Raw genomic sequence first — 20,744 nt, forward strand, 5'->3', positions numbered from 1 at the left:
ATATATATATATATATATATATATATATATATATATATATATGTATATATATAGTATATTATATATAGAAGTTTGTGTGCTTAGAGCACAGAAGATATTTCGTACATACAATTTATACATTTGTTAAATGGTAACATTAAACACGAAAGCAATATAAAAAAAAAGTCCATGTTTTTATACATATATATATATATATATATATATATATATATATATATATATATATATATATAATCCTTTATTTCCTCCTTTTAAATTACAAGAATAATCGCAGCAAGTTTTGCGCAAGAATATTTCTTCAATATCACATTTTTTTTTAATAAATAATGACTTTCTGTTTTATATAGTTTTGTAAACGCACAAAAATCGCAAGGATTTTAAGATTTTATATTCCATTTTATTATATTTTATAATTTTTCTGTTTTCAATTTACAAGATATAAATATCATATAAAAAAATAATACACACGTAGCGAAAGATATATGTAGAAGAAAAATTTCTTGGAATATAGAATTTCCGCGCGTATTTTTGTGCGTTGAATACCACACATGTGATTATGTAGCATAAAAATATTGAAAAAAATTATTCAGATTACATAGATGTTACTTCTGATAGAAAGTCTTCTGCCGGTAAAATATCCTTATAATAAGTACATGTCATATTGTGTCTTGTTTTCTTTCTTAGTGAATACCTAAAATAATATAGTAATATAAATTGAGCGATGCAATTTTGCATCGTCTAAATAAAAAATGCATTAAATAAAAATATGAAAATCACTGCAGTTTGGTCGTATTCGGGGATGCCTCTATCTCATGTCGTTTCCTCAATGTCATCGAATATTGCGGCGCTTTTGTTTTTGTACTTGGCCGAGTGCGCATACGCTGTATAAAAAGAAAATCGTATGTGACCTTAGGACTTTATATGACCTCTCAAAAAAAATATATGATAAAAAAGAAGAATATATGATGAAAACTCCGTTTTTGTTTATAAATTACCTTTAACGGAGATACGTTTTGCTCTTCTTCACTAGAATTAATCGATGAAAACGTCAAATCTTGTTTTATATGTCGTTTATTAATCTGAAATTTCTGAGATTTATTCGATCTCTTTCTGCTGTTCGCAGCTTTAGTCATAGGTGACTTGTCGGAAGATTGAGTTTTTTTAATAACGATCGTCTAAGTTAAAAATAAACCATACATTTTTCAAATTACCATACATTTTAAAAATTAATAATTTATATTTAGTGAAAAGAGAGAGAAATATTATATAAAATCGAACTTACTTGATTTTTATTTGTACCAGGACTCTCATTCCATTTGGACAACCGTTTTTCCTCCTTTGATGTGTTCGTGAAATTTACTTTCTGTTTTTTTATTTTTTCAGTATTCATTTCACATAATATAAAAAAATGTACATTTTTATCAAATGTTATGAGAAATTATTGAGATATTTTTTTTATAATTATATCATAATTTACCAATTTTGAAGAATTAATTACTGAATATAATGATGATTCCTGTGAATTGCCCGGGTCATAAACTAGATTGTTATCTTTTAAAGTTATGCGTTCACCTATATAAATAAAAATAACATTATAAAATACTTTTAAATAAAAAGTTATCTATTTTCTATTTGGAAAATATTTTCTATTTAAAAAATCGATCTATTCTATTTCTAAATTTTATTTTTATTATTTATTTATTCTTTCCCTCCTTTCTCTCTTTCCCTCTAACCTGTCCAATAAGATAAAGGAGGTACGATTCTACGACCTCTCGAACTAACAGATGTATTCAATGAGTCCATGGATACATCATGAGATTTCTTACTCATTTTTTCACCTAAGAAACAAAATTTTTCTCATAGAGAAGACATGTAATCTTAATATATTCATAAAAAATATAAAAAATATGTTAAGAAAATCGCATCACATACAGTTTTGCAACCTTTTCCAAGTTAGACAAAAATCTTTGATGTTTGCAGGACATCCGTTATGACATTGTTTTGCAAGTTCCTTAGGAATAACTAGTAATGCAAAATAAAAATTACTAAAGTTGATAAATATTTATGGTAAGCGCATTATTACTACCAAATTTTGTATACTCTACCGTGCTTATTATCTTTCAAGTATCCGGAAAGCTTGTAAAATTCGTGATTCACTGTTTCGATCAGAGTAGCCGATAATCGCTTCAACACAATATCGGTCGTAAATTTTCTATGCACAACATAACCAGCTTCACTATAAATAAAAGAAATATAATTTCATATTGTTATATAATATTAACAAAATTAATTAAATTTAAAAACACTCACTTGAGCAAGTTTCCTTCAAAGCTCAAGCCTAATTCAAATTTCGATTTCGCATAATACGTTATTTTCGGCATCCACGCGCACAGCACTTTGGGATTATTTTTATCTTCAAGCTTATTTCTTTTAGATTGCTCAATTGTTGAATTCGTCAAATTAGTAGGATTTGTATCCTTATTCATTGTTGGGTATATTTTATTATTGGTTGCCATTGGCAAATAAGAACTATTCGCGAAAGTTGCTTCTGTTGGCATTTTCGATACGGATTTTTTCTTTTGAACATGTTCCAATGGTTGAATATTGGTGCATTGTTTGTTTTCCTCGATTTCTACAATATTCACATCCAAATCTTGTAATTGTTCTGGTTTGAAATCTGCTTTTTTTATCTTTAACTTCAAGTTTACTGGTATAGAACTAATTATGTTAGGTTTAGATCTCTTCATTGCGGTTTCGCTTCTTGATTGTTCAATAAATTCTCTATGTGATTCTCGCAAGATAGGAGACTTTTCGAGAAAGTTATTATTATTTTCGCTACTAATCACAATGTCTTGTTTAAGATTAGAGTGTGATGCTATCATATTTCCATCTCTTTTCTGCGTATTTGTGCTTATAATCTTAATATCATCATCAAAATTGGTAGCATAATTGATATCTGCAACAAATTGCGAATGTGCATTTTCTTGAATTTTGTGCAAAACTTTCTGTTCCTTTGCAAGAACATTTAAGTTAACTCTCTGTGCTTTAAAAGCATCGGGCGGTTGTTCAGTTTGCATTGCAGGTTTGTTTGCACCATACACATCAAAATTATTCTTCCATGGATGACTACAAAAAGAATCTTCTCGTGATCTTTCAATATTTATTATTTCACTATATGTTCTCGTATTTATCATTTTTGCTTCATCTTTTGGAATACTAATATCAGATTCGGCAGAAAGTAAACTCTTATTATCGTCAGCGAATGGAATCGCAGCGTGAGCATACTCAGATTTGTTCTCAATTTCTTTGGTATTGTATTGTGGATTTTCCCGTTTCTTCCTCACTTTATGATTGTATAATTTTCTGAATGCTTTTCTGGCATATAAGACTCGTTCAATCTTCGATATTTTAGGTACACCCATATAAGTCTCGCTCTCTGATTCATCCGAATCGTTGTTATTATAGTGCTTCGGCTTAATATTCACTGGGTTTAATAACTGAGTAGAATTAGAGTCATTTTTTATACTTCCATATCTCAAGTCAGTGGGATGTGTGTAATTTTTCCATTGTTTTATTATATCGTCCTTAAATTTATTAGTTTTCATACAATTATCATCGCACGAGAACGATGATTGCAGCGGAATCGTTTCAGGCTTGGACGACGTTCCACAATTTACGAAAACCGCCGAGTCATCAGTACATTCTGATTTCGCTCTGTAAGATACTATGTAGTCCAAGCATTCTAACATTTCAATAATTTTATCGATATACTTTGGAGAGCAATTTCTGTCTGCCAAATTGTTGATCATTACGTGTAGTTTATCCTCGTGAATAAAATCTTTTAATTTATTTATTCCTCTAAAATCAATCATTGGATTTACATCTAATTTAATATTTTGCTTGTTATTTTCGTTATGCACTGACATTATGTTTCCTGTTTGCGTAATTGAAATTATATCTTTTTCAAAATTGGAGGTAAAAGGTTTTACAAATGAAGTGTTTTCATCATGTCTTTGAAAACTATGAGTGGGACAATTATGATATTTTTCCTCATTTTTTGAAGATTTGCCGTTTGGATTTTCGGGCTTAATATATTCAATCGATTCATTAATTTCCATAGGAATAATCTTACTATTTGTTGTGCGCATACAAGTCAAGTCTGTTAATTCACTCTTTAAATCATCGTCACTATCAGTAATAGGAGTAGGCCAACGAAATGTCACTTGACATCCTTGTCTAACATATGTTCTCCATATCTGATAAACATTTTCCCAATCATCAGGAAAACCATTATAAAATTTTCCACGAATATAATCCGGTAATGCTATATACAAAATATAATTATTAAGATATGTAACATATATATATATATATATATATATATATATATATATATATATATATATAAACTTTATTGTATATCACATATATATGTATATGTATATATTTAAAAAAAAAACTTTATATAATTACCATTTGTTGTATCAACAATATTTCCTTGAAGGCTATATATATTTTTATATTTAGACTCAACACATGTTGCAGAATATCTTCTGATAATTGGTTTGCTATGTGCAACTCTTCCACTGTTAAAAAAGACATGTTAAATTGCAAAAAAATCTTGATGCTTAAATTACTAAAGTGTATATTATATCTTTACCATTCTAATGTTCCTTTAATTAGTAATTCATAATGACTATTCAGCATAACTTTCCATTTTGAAAATATTCTGTCAACTCTCTGAAGATGATTGGTAAGTAACATTGGTACAGCAAGAGACTGCAGATATTCTTTGTTAATACTTGTATTAGTAGGTACACATCTAGCAGCACTATTCAAAGATGAAGTATTCTTCAATATGAAAGACTGAGCAGATCTATCAACAGAATTTGATGCTGCCGTTTCATAATTTGACAATGTAGGAACTTTGCCTAGTGTTTTTTTGGAAGTACAATAAACTGTATTCCTCATTGGAGGTGGCATAATATGTTGATCATTTGAATGATTATCCTGTTTGATATTATACTGTTTAATACTGGATGAGGCCATTATTTTTTGGTTGGTTTTATAATTCTTCTTTGTCAAGAGTAAGTTTCTTAAATTATTACTGGAGGCTAAAACTTCGCTCTGAACCATAGAAGTTTGCAACGATGGAATCATGCAACTGGAATCTAAACTATCTAAATTGGTATTGGAGATGCTGGGTTGGTTTTTTGCAACAGGCAATACCTTTTCGTTGTCATTGTGCGCTTTTTTCAGCACAGCCATTTTCAAGGAGTACTCCAATTTCTTGAATCGTTCATCTATTTGAAAATCCTCAAATGTAGTCTGCAATGAAAATTCAAGATGTAATTTATAAACTTGATAAAAGACCTGATGGAGAACTGAATGGATCAATTATGTCAAAAGTTAATAAATCTAATACATTTCAAGATTCTCATGAATTTGACAATGCGCATATATACATAAAGCCCTTTTATGATATTAAATTAAAAAGTTGAGAGAAAAAAAAAATTTGCACTATAGAATTACAATCTTTATTTTCATCAATTTTTGTGTAATCTATAAATTTTCGTAATAGTCCATATAAAAAAAATATTTCGATATAATATTTACAATTTTAAGATTAAATTATATTCTACAGAGCAAATTACTTTAACTGACAAATTAATTATCAATTTTATATTTCAAAAAGCTAAGTGCTTTGCGTATGTGCGCAGTATCAAATTTGTGAGAATCTCAAAATAAATTAATTTATTAATTTTTAACAGAGCTGATCCTCTTAAATTTTGTACAATTACAAAGATATATTTGACACATTGAAATAAAGTCTATACTTTGAAAAGAAAAATATACAAATATTTTCCGTATATATTTTTCCGTTACATCCACATATCATACACATATACACATATCATACACAAGTATACGTACATTCTTCATTGTTGTCCACAACAATGAGAAGTCTGAGAGCGACCATCCCGGCGTTTTTCGTACGATAGCTCTCAGTCCCGTACAGCGCCTCTACGTCCATTTTACGGCCGCTTGAAACTACAAGGCCATGACCATTTTCAGGCAGGATAAAACAGCCAGTTGGTTCACTTCCGTGCTACGTCCATTTTTCAATTTTGGTTCATGTCTGTGCTACATCCACTTTTCGATATTGTCGATAGTGATGTACACTGATCGCTAGACAAAGAGAGATGATTGCGCCGTCTTCGTCTCTCTTTCATTGCGTATGTAGCGTCCATGAAAGCACATGACCGATGTATCGAGCATACGGATGCGATTGTGGGATGAATCATCTCTCATTGTGGCGCAATCATCTCTCTTTGTCTAGCGATCAGTATACTACCACTATCAACAATATCAAAAGTGGATGTAGCACAGAAGTGAACCAACTGGCTGTTTTATCCTACCTGAAAATGGTCATGGCCTTGTAGTTTCAAGCGGCCATAAAATGGACGTAGAGGCGCTGCTGTACGGGACCGAGAGCTATCGTACGAAAAACGCCGGGATGGCCTCTCTCATGCTTCTCTCTGGTACAATAAAATGTTTATTTTATTTATCTTGAGGCAGTTACATAATTAAACTTAACACTTTTGTAACAATTATTTATTATATATAATTTTTTTTTATACAAAAAGGTGAAGTTTAAGTTTTGGAATCTAAAAAATTTCATATATTTGGTTCAATATTATAGAATTGTTGCTCATTTATATATCATATTCACATCTTTACACATCATTTACATTTAGTAAATAGTTAGTATACATTGCACTATTAAATTAATAATATATATATGCAATTTATAAATATATCCACTAAAGGATAAAATTTGTACAATAAAAAAATTATAAAAATTATTCCTGAGTGAAAAATATTTTATTTTAACATAATTATATATACAGCAAGACACATCATAAAAATGCATAAAAATTAAATTTAATTTAAATTTATTAGTTACTTGTATAATAATGTTCATATATTTCAATGATATAGATAAAAATGTCCCTATAATATCAATTGACAATAAATTGCTACTCTCGAGGTTATTAAAAGAGTAATTAATATATCGGAAAACCTAAATACAGATAAAAATAATAGAATATTCTAAATAATCAATATACATTTTTATATACACACTGTAAAACAAATTAAACACTGAAATTGCTTATCTATAGCTGTCTTATTAAATAAATTATTTTTAAATATGCCAGAAACACCAAGATAGTATCTACATTTATTTATTATTTGTTATTAATTTGAATATAACAAAATTCAAAGATAATGAAACTTCATTGTTCATCTGATTGTTAATATATACATTAAATTACTTTAATATAAACTTTCATAAGAGAAATAATTTATAGATAAACTTATCTAAAAAATTAACTGAGAATTCATTTTCATGTATTTATGTTGTATCTTGGTGTATGTGTATCTCTCTATGTGTGTATAATTACTATAATATATATTATATTATAAATATTATAATATTCATTAAAATAAAATTAGTCATTTAACAACTATATAACTATAGTTTTATTATAATTTTTGTATTACACGAGCACACACGCACACACACGGTAAGGTCCCGTTTGCCTACATTCCAGATTGCAGACTTTATTTGCTTATAATGTTTTGTCGATAGCTTCATCTGCTAACATTTTCAATTGCGCACATGTAATAATTAAAAAAAGAAAATTTGTGGAAAAACGGAGCCATTGACATTCAGAAATGTAGGCAAACGAAGCCTGCCCTACACACACATACACATAGTTTCATCCTCCAAAAAATAAAAATATCGCAATTCAAACTAATGCTTTCTGAAATATCACACGTTCTTTTATACATGTATCACTTTCATCTACTATAAAAAAGTGTAACTTTTGGAATTATTAAAGAATACATGTAAAGCCTAAGTGTTCATAAAAATAACAGCTTATTTTTTTAATTGTATGTATATATGTATATATACACGCGCGCACGCGCACACACACGCACACACATACATACATATGTATATATATATACATGTATATATACATGTATATATACATGTATATATACATGTATATATATATATATATATATATATATATATAATTATTTGGAATATCTTTAATTGTATATATATATATATATATATATATATATATATATATATTTATATATATACTTTAATTATATATATTATATCTATATATATATATATATATATATATATATATATATATATAATTAAAGATATTCCAAATAATTATAATATACACTCTTTTTATATACAATTTACAGAATACTCTACATCAGCATATTAATATGTCGTCTTATCTTCTTGCTAATATATATTATGTAATAAACATTATTTAGAAATATAAATTATTCTTAATTTTTTTTAAATTAAAATATTAACATTTTATTTTTTTCTTCTTTTTCCGGATCATGTTAATGTACGTACACAAATATAGATTGGTTCAGAATGATCGTCCACTATGATTTTCTTGATAATGTTTAAAAATAGAAAAAAATGATAGAGAAAAATATTGAATAATATATGACAGAGACTACTTTTCTATAATCTCATTTTTTAATATATTTTTATATTAAAAAATAGAGTCGTGGAAAGATAATTAATGTTATATACTATTCAAGTTCTTTTTTTTCTATTAGTGATCACTTTTGAGAAAATCATGGTAATTCTGGACTATTTTATATGTAAAAATTTACATTATTATTACAGTTTCATATTTTTTGATATGTTTTGTATTAGTAAGCGAAGAGAAAGAAATACACAAGTGTCTTTATAAATTATGTAACTAAACTAAGTTTACACACATGCGCATGTTATATATTACACACATGTTATATTACACATTATATCATGATATCTTTACAAAGAAACTCGAAACTAACATATTTCTTACATGTTAAAATTTCATGTTTAATAAACTATTATTAAAATTTCTATATTACTTACTAATATATAACTTACTTATTATATATATATATATATATATATATATATATATATATATATATATATACATGCTATAAAATTAGTACATAATAAAAAGAAAAATACAAAATTACATTATATTTATGTAAAATCTATTATACATGTTCATTATTATTCATGTTTCTCCATTATCTTTAGAGCCGTAAAGTTTTTTTTTAATCATGATCATTTTATTTAAAGCAACAATATTGAAGAAATAATATATAGCTTGTCACAAAATATGATAATCTCAAGATGTTATGACATTTATAACGGCTCTGTGTATATATTCAAGAGGTTTTAATGTATAGCAAAAAATAATTACTTTATTGCCGCTATTTGGAGCCGATTTTTTCAATTTTATAATTTTAATTTCGAATTCGTAATCAATAACTTAAAAAAATATTAAATACTGAATTTTTAGTTAAAAGGAGAGACATTCTCTTTTTATAATCTATTATCTTTTACATTTCTGAATTCCCTGAAAACTAAATAAGATGTATAAATATATTCGACTTTTAATGGCCTATGACCTAATGAATATTACTGAGACATGTATAGACCAGTCAAATAAATAATATCTCCGAGGCGCAAAGCGTGTTGCATTGACTATATATAAACTGCACATAGAGCATATACATATATTGATATTGCAAGTTTCTTTTTTTCTTAGTGTGTTTCATCAAGTTTAAAATACTAAAAGTCAGTTTCAACAAGTGCCATCATCATTTACAGTGTTTAGAGATTTTTAACATTATTTAAAATCGAAAATTATAAAATTAGTTTGTAATGTACATTTTCTATATCACAATAATGATAAACCTTTTCTTTCAATTATCCAATTTCGATCCACAATCATTTGTTTCATGCATAACATTACAAATTTATATGTATACTGTATATAATATAGTCATATATAATATAGCTATATATAAAAATTTACATATAATATATTACTCAAAACAATTAGGGAATTATTTTAAAACTTTCAAATTTTCGATATTTAAAAGATCGTATTTCATATCAGCTTCAGGGAGTCGCAAAATTTTTTTAGGGGCGTTTTAAAGGGCAAGTTTCCGATTTCCAAATCTATATGACATTTTTTGTTTCATCCTTGCTTTTTCGAAGGAACAAAAAACAATTTCTAGGGTTTTCGCACATCTTAATTTTCCTCACAAAAAAAAGACAGTTAATGAAACACTAAATGTTATCCTATAGCTAAAGTCCTATAGATGAAATCGAGGCTTCATCTTTTAGAAAAAAAAAATCTTCTAGCTGATCTCTTGAAGCTAAGATATGGTTTAAAAATCCATAAAGTTCATCAGTTTTAAAGTGATTGCTTAATTGTTTTAAGTAATGTATTAATATAACAAAAATATAACAATTTTTTTAATTTTAAAGACATTTGAGATTATCACTTAAATCATTTAACAAAATCAAAGTTAACTCTTCCAAAATATTAATAATAGGGAGACTATTAAACATAGTTATATATATGATATTGGAAGAATTAATCTCTCTTTTCCTTAAAATAATAAAAATAATAACTAAATATTTCTGCAAAGCTTTTGAATAAAAATAAAAGAATAAAATATATTTTAGATTAGATTATCATAAAATACATATTCATCAGATATAAAGAATATGAGTATTAAATAAATTTTAGCTAAACAAAAAATTATTAAAAACAGAAATTATGTATAGACAAAATAATTTTGAAAATACATATCTACAAATGCTTATTTTAATTAAAAAAAAATAGATTAAATGTATAAATAATATACACAAAAAACTTGATTCTTTTATTCTTGTAGATTCAATAGATCGCGATATTTTGATATGTGAAAGAAAAATTATAAAAGCTGTGTGAACTTTATGAGTTAAATGACATTGCAACCAATTCATATTCCATGTAATGCAAATATAACAAAACCATATTAATAAATGCAGTATTGATGACTGTAGAAATAAAGTTTAATCTATTAATTTGTGATATAAAGCCTGGGCAAAACTCACTTGATTTGAAGACGGATTGAAGGTCAGTGTGAAGTACTTTTTACTAAATGATGGGGTTTAAGCGATGAGATCTTCGGCGCTGGTGAGATGCTCCAGTTACCTGACAATCCTCCCCAACGCCACTGGGAATATCGGTTAGTCATCTGATAAATGCACTTTTATAACTTTTTGTTGTGCGTGCACTGCAAGTCACAGAAATAAATAGGATCGATTTGTTAGCCACTTCTAATGCTGCTTGTTTTATCCCTTAAACACTATTTGTAATGTTACATGAGGCCTGGACTATGGATTGTATATAATAAAAATTTCATCTTTTAATAACTTTAAAAACAGTTCTGTTCAAATGTTATTTGCCCAGGCCTATATAAGATTTCTAGTATTTAATGCATGCTTTAACAAAACCAAAATTAATGGAGTTATGTCACATGCAACATCAACCTAAAAAAAAATTCAATAATCAATTAACCAAAATCAGTTCTACACAACAGAGTCCCATAATTTTTAGTATTTTATATTACTACATTTCTTCTTATGTAAAGTTAGTATAGAATGTAAATATTTTATAAACGTATAGAAAAATTTTACTATATATATATATATATATATATATATAGAATTTAAAATAATCTTAAAGTGATTTAAAAAAAAAGAAAAAGAGAAAAATGAATATGACCATTTTATATTTTTTTTTTTTAAACTCCACACTTTATAAAAAAAAAGAATTATCTAAAATATATTTTTCTAAATTCAAAACAAAAGAATGAGATTTTAAAATATATGCACATCTCTTATGCATATATTTTTATATAATAGTTTTTTATTTTGTAGATACGCGCGCGCACGCACACACACACACACACACACACTATATATATATATATATATATATATATATATATATATATATATATATATATTATATGTGATGTTGATGTGTATGTGTGTGTGTAGTGCGCACGTATCTACAAAATAAAAAACTATTATATAAAAATATATGCATAAGAGATGTGCATATATTTTAAAATCTCATTCTTTTTTGTTTTTGAATTTAGAAAAATATATTTTAGATAATTCTTTTTTTTTATAAAGTGTGGAGTTTAAAAAAAAAAAATATAAAATGGTCATATTCATTTTTCTCTTTTTCTTTTTTTTTAAATCACTTTAAGATTATTTTAAATTCTTTAAATAAGAATATCTCTATCTTGACTGCAGATTCGGTGAACTTTACAAAAATGAACTCAGGCCCAATGACCTTGACTTTGACATATATGTCAAGGTCACTGTCTCTCCAAAAATTTTTAAGCGTCGCTCGTTGTTTATTAAAAAATTACTAACAAAAAAAATTTACTAAACATAATGTAATTTTTCTGACACCATGTACATTTAATAGAGCTTATCAAATTAATTTATTTATAGTAGTAATTTAGAGAATGCTCAAGATAATGATTTTGATGAGATATGTAAAGATCAAAATCATTTGGATTGGATCTGTTTTTACTTTGAAAATTTACTGCAGATTTTAATAACTAATATAAAGACGTTTCTAACAACTTGATAATTCGTTTTTTTATTGAAATTGATTTAATTATGTGTCAAAAAAATTACAATAGTGCTAATAATGCAGAATGTTGTACTACATGGAGATTGCACGATTTTAAAAAAGACTTATACCTAAGATATTTGTTTAAATATTTCAGATAAATCTTGAACTTAAAAATTTTTTAAAACAAAAACGAAAAAGTAAAAAGGAATAAGCACTTAAAATGGGCTATTCTGCCCGCGTATATGTATGTATACAGAGAATTCCAATATTTTGAGAAATGATATCTGTCATCATGAAAAAAAATTTCATATATAAACAAATAGAACACATGTTTATAAACTTTTTTCACTATTTTATGTGTCTCCCATTAACTATTAAAATTAATCTCACATGCTATGAAACATTTTGTGCATACATATGTATGTATGTATGTATATAAAGATGGTTCACATACAAATAATAAACGAGATTTTCTTTTTATGAGAGAAATAAATAATGTTAAAATGGCAATCTGCACTGACAGATCAATATAAATGTCTGTGACAATATAGCAAAATTCTATGCAAAACATTTCAGCAGGCCTATTCTTTTTAACATATGCATTATAGTTACAATGTACGCATTAATCGCTACGTACAAAAATATGTGTAGTTATAACATGCACTTTAGAAATATTTATTTATACATATTATATATTTATATTATTATTATATATTTATTTATATATAGATATATCATAATAAAGTTTTTATTAAATAAAAAGATATCTCTCCAAAATCTTAGATAGATTGCGAACAATTATAATTTGAGACAAATATCTTATCATAGTTGCAAGTATTGAAATAGAGGAAGAATTTAATAAAAACTGTAAAATGCAAATCATGCATGCCGTCCAAAAATCGATGTTATTCTTATAGATTTGCAAAACTCATTTGTTCTCTCTCTTGAAGAGGAATAAAAACTGCACATAAATAGCTGTTATATTCCTATCATAAAGAACATGTGCAAACTGTACTTTTTTTTTATCAATAAATTTTTATGAGAAATCTCATTTATACATTGAACCATCTCTATGTATGTCATAAAACTTCATAGATTCATATTAAACTGATTCATGTTAAACAATATAAATCTATGCAGCTTCAAAAATTTTATTGATTTACGATGACGGAATGAACTTTATATATCTATGATAACCAAAAACACAAAACACAAAAATATGGTTTTATATGGAAAATATACTTGCATGATTACAATAAAGCAAAACTAAATGACAAAAGCAATGGAATTAGGAGAGAAGAGGAGAAAATACTGTCAACGTTAATTTCACTTATATATCAAACTTATGTATCACTTATATATCAAATAAAAGGTTAAAAGATCAAAAACTGCATAATCGGACACAATAATGCATCAATTTCTCAAAATTGTAAATTTAAGTTCAAATCCGAGAAATAAGGACAGTTATCGACTTACTGTCTGAGTGAATAACGAGTAACTCGGTCTGCCGACCTGAGAATCATATTCATGCGTTGTTGCGGCTGTGGTATCGTATGATTGGCAGACGAGTTTGTAGAATGAGCCTGCGCAGCCATGCAGGAAGTACGTTTTGTTCTTCTCACTGCCTTTGATACAGTTAAAGATGTAACAGGATTGATAGTAGTTGTATTATTGTTGATGTTATGGCTCTGTGTTGCTGGTTTAGACCTAATACGGCAGGAAGATGGATCACAGCTACTGTTGACCAACCAATTGTTTCTACAATTTCCAGTCAAAATAAACAGATCTACATCTTTTAACCCCATGCACGCAATATTAATAATATTTAGTTCGATAATATTATTAAAAGCATATGTTAATGAATAGATCTCTATAGAGAAAAATAAGTTGAAAAATATTTAAAACATTAGAAAAGAAATTTATAAATAAATAATCGTCCAACCTCTTCACTGTTGTTGCAGTGGATCGTGATAAAAGTCTTTTAGTGGGATCTCTTTCTTTATTTGCCACTAAAGTAGTAATGGTTCCTTTCTGACTCCTAGTTTGTAACAAAGATCCCAAATATGGACTATAGATAAAATACATATATATACATATACATCTGCTTCCAGTTTTTATTAAAATAAAAGTAATTTATACTTACTGCCCAACAGTGGATGTCCCTGTATTTGTATTAAGAGGAGTTTGAGACGTCGATATGCCTCTTCTTCTAGCTTTGATTCTGCATAATTTATCACCCTGAGTTAGTGTACTGTATCTATTCATCGAGCTAGCTCCAGCTGCTGGTCCAGGATCATCTAATTTTATTTCATCCACACGATGCATTATTCCTGATACATTATCTTCCATCAGACTCTTTGTATTCTCCTGGAAAGAAGTTGTACTGGGTCTACCAGCTATCGAGTATATTCCATAATCATGGACTAAATTTCTGTTTTCGAGTGGTTCTTTCAATAATGATCGAAGATATGTCTCCTTTCTAAAAATCATAATAATTTATCAGTTTTCATTATATAATATATCTATCTATTCTTTAAGCTATTATACATCATGATAAGAAAATAAAAGAGAAATGACAAATACCCACTTCTCTAGCCATTGTTGCTGGTGACCAATTACAGAACCTGGCCTACATATTCTTATCCAAGCAATTGTTTCATGAGCGGTTAAATGATAATGTTTCATAATGTAACAACCTATGAGAGAACCTGTCCTTCCAAGGCCTGCTTTACAATGAACAGCAACTGCGCCATTTGCGTTTTCTGCTATTTTGAGAAACTGATGCATTATAGAATCCGTTGGCGTCGAGCCATCCATAAAAAATAAATCTTTATGTGTAAAGCCAGCGTCAGTAAAGCTCGACGCGTCATAAACCTTTTTATTAAGCCGTATAATTGTTGTTACATTATTACGGCGGAAATAGGTAAAATATGATTCTGGACCGTGCAATGGATAACCTGCAAAAAAAAAAAAAAATGCACAATATTTACTGCAAAATATAGAACTATATACTATTATCAATGTACTCTAAATTATTCAAATCATAAAAAATAAAAATTAAATATATATAAATTGATTTAGAATTTTTATTTTATGTGATTTTTAACATTAATTCCTTAACTTTTCTCCATGCTCAACTGCTACTCTTTCGTTTTTCCCTCCTTAAAACTTGATCATGTTTGCATACATTCTCATATTTCGCACTTATAACCACTCATTCCACTGATGTATTTACTCACCTGATCCTGACATCTTTTTCTCATTATTTGCATTCTTTTTCACACACTCACTCTTAAATTAAATTGGTTGATACAACCAAGATGGAAGATACGCACCATCTTCCATCTTAGATCTTGCATGTGGGCCACAGAAAGCAATAAACTTTCCCGGAACTATCCAATTTAAATCTCCATTCTCAACTCTTTCAAAGTGTTCATATTCTTTAACACAGAAATCTTCGAAATTAAAGAAACCAAGTTGATGGCACTTGTATATAGCACTTAGACAATCCCTTAATGATATCTGATAACATGGTGGTCCAATGGAGGCATCACGGAACATAATAAATGAAGGATTATTTGCACTTTTAGTCAAACATTCATAAACTTCTTGTGCTGTACGCTTACAGTACAATATCTAAAAATATAAAAAATTATGTTATATTAGTATATGTAAATAAAATATCTAAATAATAAAATATATAAATATACAAGTTTCCCAAAATTCATGAATACTATACTATTTCAAGAATACTTGAATAGCCATCTAAACATAACTTGTAATTGGTCAGCTTTAAATCTTAATATATCAAGAATTATTGTTTGGAATAAAAAAATGGCAAATATTCTTATTGACTTTTATTTTAATTATTCTTAATGGTTAAAATATAATTCTTGGAAAATTTTCTGCTATAGTATTTTTATTCACGAATTTCAAGACATCCTGCATAAGATATATAATAGTATATATAAATGACATTTTATTTTGCTAAATTTATATTTAATTTCTATAATTTTTTCTTAATTTTTATTCATTAGAATCAGATATTTTATTTTTTTATTTTTTAGTTTCTCAGTCTCAATTCAGATTCCAATAATTTGAAACAAGTGAAATTCTCTAAACTTAATTTTTTTTCTCTTGTGCTTTTCTCACATCATTTCATATTTGCCATTTTAACATACATATATGTAAAATTAAATTGATAGCAAGATTATGAATACATCTAAAATAGAATTGTATATGTTACACGCAAAATTAAGATATATTCTTGCTTTGTGCACTTTTTATTTGCTAATAATTAAGAATTAAAGTCAAGATATTTTAATTTTATATTATTTTTTGTGTTATTAATATAAACAATTTCTAATTTAGAAAAGCATCCTTAAAGTAAATTGACATGAACATTCTGAATAAAGAAAAAAATTTGTTACCGCATAACTTCCCATGAGAAATGCAGCATTCACTCTTTTTTCCGAATCCATTGTCGTATAATGCACAAGTTTCTTTTTACTGAGTGCAATCCCTTTTAATTTTTTATTGACCTTTTGACAGTATCTATATAGCATGGCCAGATTGAGGGGTCCAAAATCGGCATAAAAATTTTCATACACCAATTCATTGTCAATGCTGAAATAATGTGTGTTTGGAGTACTTTTTGGTTTCATTGTTGTTCTTAGTGTGACAAAGTACAATCGATCTGAAAGGAAAATCAAATTATTTCTGCTTTTCTAATGAGTAGAAGATAAACTTTTTATTTTCATAAATTTTATGCAATTGCAGTAAAATATAATTCAAAATAGCTAGTAAAATATAATACAAAATTTTTTGGAAATAAATTATAATTGCAATTGTAATATTGACCATATATATATATATATATATATATATATATATATATATATATATATATATATATATATTGCCTACAATAATAATCTAAAAATAATAAAAAAATTAAATTATTAATATAAAAACAAACTATATACAAGTTCAATTTTTTATAATGAAATCAAGAATAAAGAGAAAATTAATATATTTTTATTTTAAATTGAACTGAAATTTTTTTTGGTCAAGATTTTATAGATAAATTAACAAAAATTAAATAACTACAAAATAATCTTAATGTTATATATAAAATATTATATATATATATGTAAAAGAAAAAAATATAATTAAGCAGTTGTAAAAATAGATTCTAATCCAAAATAAATTACCTTTTATAAATTCAGTTGCACATACCAAAATCTCATTTACATCCTCCATCGTGATTCAATTGCGAGTGTAATTGTGCAATAGTGAATACTGATCAGGTGGATCTGTCATCAGTGTAACATTTATGTAAATAACAGATCTCAATTAGTGGCATCTAATAAATACGTAGAAGGCAAAGTTGATGACAAAACTATACCAAGTCTAGATTACTTGTACCAAGTATACATTGTAACTGTCATTATGCGAAAAAAACTCACGGTGCAACTAGTTTGAAGTAAACTTTCGTTTTTGACTCCTACATATGGGGCTTATAACACAAAGTAGGAGATGTGACATTTAACTGGGATACGTGCGACCGTTACGGAATTCAAACTTGTAGGAGTAAATTCAGGCCCGACTTATGGCCGCTCCGGTATTTTACACGCGCAATTTATTCTTCTTCCTGGCTGTCGCCGTCAATTGGTGCGATTCGTTATTTCACGCACATTATACTGGTTGCACTTGGTGGACACTCGCATCATCGGAACAGCATCTTTTGCAACGCGATATCGCCGTCGTCGTCGCCACCGCCGGTCACCATCGTCCAGTGAGAGTCCAACGGAACGAGACTTTTGATTCGGCCGCCATTTTGTTCTCTGCAATTATGTGGTGTGTGTGTGTGTTTACGGTGGTGTGTGTGTGTTTATGGTGTGTGTGTGTGTGTGTGGTGTTGTGTGTGTGTGTGGTATGTGGGTGTGCGTGTGTGGTGTGTGCGTGTGGTATGTGGGTGTGTGGTGTATGTGTGTGTGTGAGTGTGGTATGTGTTGTGTGTGTGTGTGGGTGGGTGTGTGTGATATGTGTATGTGCGATGTGGAGAGTGTATGAGGGGAGTGGTGCGTGCGCGCGCGCGCGCGCGTGTGTGTGTGTGTGTGTGTGTGTGGTTAAATTTTATCTTTATTTATTACACCATTGTCGACAGTGAATGTGTAATAATACCGGATGTATATCAATTGGATTATTGGATTATTATTTAGTTGAAAATGAGGCCTCTTGATTGGTTAATCGTCCTGGTTACCCTAGACATCCATCGATATGAATGATTGTGTCCAATCGCACTGTGTCCATATGAACTTCTCTTAGTAATAAAATACCCTATAGAAAAATAGGGCCAGAATTAGCAAGAAACATTGCACATACCCGCGTGTGTATGAATTGATTACTATGAATATATCAATTATACATCTAATTTATACACATTCATATTTTAATAACCTGTAATATTATAAAGAATTTATTTTTTTTTATTTTTATATTATCTTTTCAACTGATCTTTATAGATTTTACATTTTGTTATGTCTTTCGCATATATGAGGTAACAATAAGAATGGAGAGCAAAGAACATAAGGCGAAAATGTTAAGCTGCATGATAAAAAATAAGTTGTTCAATAATTATTTATTTTGAGCTGTACAAACCTCGAATTATTCATTATATGAATTTTTGAATATAGGTCCTGGCCCAGTTTACAAATTGCCAACGTTAGTTGGCTATAACGGCCATGATCCCTCTCGGCACAGAAATCCAGCGTTCAGTATGCAAGCTCGAACTGGTATAAAAACTTATATAATAGGGCCTGGTCCTCATTATAATATTAGGAATTTAACAAAGTCTGGATCTGATAATCCACCTGCATATACAATTAGAGGCAAAGAAATATTAAAATGTGAGCATAAGATAAGCTTTTTTCAAATAAAAATAAAAAAATATTATTAGTTAATAATAATGTTAATATATATATATATATATATATATATATATATATATATATATAATTAATAGTTATAATATGTATTTATAATATTTATAATATTCATATTTTTATAGTACGAGATTTAGCGCCGGGACCTGGGGCTTATTCTCCCGAATCGTGCCCACCGATGAATCATAATCGTAGAGCACCAGCTTATAGTATAAAGTCACGTGGTATAATGAAAATTCTAGACGAAGGACCTGGACCAAATTCGTATTCTTTACCGACGTGTATAGGACCTAAAGTGCCCGATAAGCGTGCTCAGGGTGCATTTTCTATGTAAGAACGCACATGGGCGCGTAACTTTTATTTCCATTTAATTTTAATATAATACATATATATATATGTATATATATATAATACATATATAATTTTCCCCTCTCCTCTCTTTCCTCACTCTCTCACTCCTCCTTCTTTCTCTTCTCCTCTCACATCCTCCTCTCCCTTCTTTCTCTCTCTCTCCCATGTATATATATATATATATATATATATATATATATATATATATATATATACATGAGAACTGAAAAAGATATAAAATATATCATATATGTAAATAAAAAAATAAATAAATATATATATATATATATATATATTTATTTATTTATTTTTTATTTACATATATGATATATTTTATATCTTTTTTCAGTTCTCATTATCATGATATTCGTGAGAAGTTTATGAGTCCAGGTCCAGCCGCATATGTCAATATTGATCATAATATGATAAAACGACGAAGTCCGGCGTATAGTTTGAAAGGAAGACACTTCTTAGCAGAAAAATTTCGCGGTCCGGCACCGATTTTTTATCCGTTGTATGATACGCAAAAGCGACAACCTAAGTATTCCTTTGGCATCAAGCATAGTGAATGTGCTGGAATACCTTTAACACAACTTGACGAAGATTGACTTTTTATAGTTAAAAAATTATATATATATAATGTATGTGTGTGTATGCTGTGTGCATATGTACGTAAATACACTATATATATATAATGTATATGTATAGTGTATATGTTGTATTTATATTTGTTTGCAATAAAATTCTGTTTTATGTAAAGACTTGTGGAATACTTTTTTAAATTTATACATATTATAATATATACAAAAAATGAACAATTTATTTAAATAATGTTAAAAGAACAAAATATCTTTTTATATTATTTTCAATAATAATTTTTTTTTCATTA

The 20,744-nt window shown here is 27.7% G+C and overlaps 3 protein-coding genes across 17 annotated transcripts; 1 reads left to right on the plus strand and 2 right to left on the minus strand.

Moving 5' to 3' along the window:
• Positions 1-197: 197 nt before the first annotated feature.
• Positions 198-6,301, minus strand: LOC126849115 (uncharacterized). 9 transcript variants are annotated; one of them, XM_050590684.1, is made up of 13 exons: positions 5,935-6,297; positions 5,230-5,328; positions 4,661-5,010; positions 4,474-4,586; positions 2,311-4,324; positions 2,106-2,236; positions 1,933-2,022; positions 1,734-1,838; positions 1,478-1,572; positions 1,283-1,387; positions 996-1,175; positions 778-881; positions 198-691 (listed from the first exon to the last, which is right to left on the minus strand). In XM_050590684.1, the coding sequence occupies exons 1-13, from the start codon at positions 5,941-5,943 to the stop codon at positions 592-594; spliced, it is 3,495 nt and encodes a 1,164-aa protein (XP_050446641.1). In that variant the 5' UTR covers positions 5,944-6,297; the 3' UTR covers positions 198-591. The 9 variants fall into 9 exon arrangements, with proteins under 9 accessions (XP_050446641.1, XP_050446640.1, XP_050446642.1 ...); XM_050590683.1 differs by having other exon boundaries at positions 4,661-5,171; XM_050590685.1 differs by lacking the exon at positions 5,935-6,297 and adding an exon at positions 5,838-5,907.
• A 2,781-nt stretch (positions 6,302-9,082) lies between these two features.
• On the minus strand, positions 9,083-18,880 carry LOC126849038 (dual specificity protein phosphatase CDC14A-like). 7 transcript variants are annotated; one of them, XM_050590490.1, is made up of 9 exons: positions 18,026-18,880; positions 17,771-17,872; positions 16,988-17,253; positions 15,893-16,193; positions 15,145-15,514; positions 14,701-15,036; positions 14,500-14,625; positions 14,034-14,315; positions 9,083-11,196 (listed from the first exon to the last, which is right to left on the minus strand). In XM_050590490.1, the coding sequence occupies exons 2-9, from the start codon at positions 17,817-17,819 to the stop codon at positions 11,154-11,156; spliced, it is 1,773 nt and encodes a 590-aa protein (XP_050446447.1). In that variant the 5' UTR covers positions 17,820-17,872; positions 18,026-18,880; the 3' UTR covers positions 9,083-11,153. The 7 variants fall into 7 exon arrangements, with proteins under 7 accessions (XP_050446447.1, XP_050446449.1, XP_050446450.1 ...); XM_050590492.1 differs by having other exon boundaries at positions 14,500-14,595; positions 17,771-17,922; XM_050590493.1 differs by having other exon boundaries at positions 14,034-14,264; positions 17,771-17,922.
• LOC126849160 (outer dense fiber protein 3-like) lies at positions 18,169-20,614 on the plus strand. The gene is made up of 5 exons (XM_050590758.1): positions 18,169-18,354; positions 18,877-18,952; positions 19,256-19,468; positions 19,630-19,834; positions 20,205-20,614. The coding sequence occupies exons 1-5, from the start codon at positions 18,169-18,171 to the stop codon at positions 20,461-20,463; spliced, it is 939 nt and encodes a 312-aa protein (XP_050446715.1). The 3' UTR covers positions 20,464-20,614.
• The last annotated feature ends 130 nt before the right edge of the window (positions 20,615-20,744 follow it).

The sequence above is a fragment of the Cataglyphis hispanica genome, chromosome 4, assembly GCF_021464435.1.
Source record: "Cataglyphis hispanica isolate Lineage 1 chromosome 4, ULB_Chis1_1.0, whole genome shotgun sequence".
In the NCBI taxonomy this organism is placed as follows: Eukaryota; Metazoa; Arthropoda; class Insecta; order Hymenoptera; family Formicidae; genus Cataglyphis; species Cataglyphis hispanica.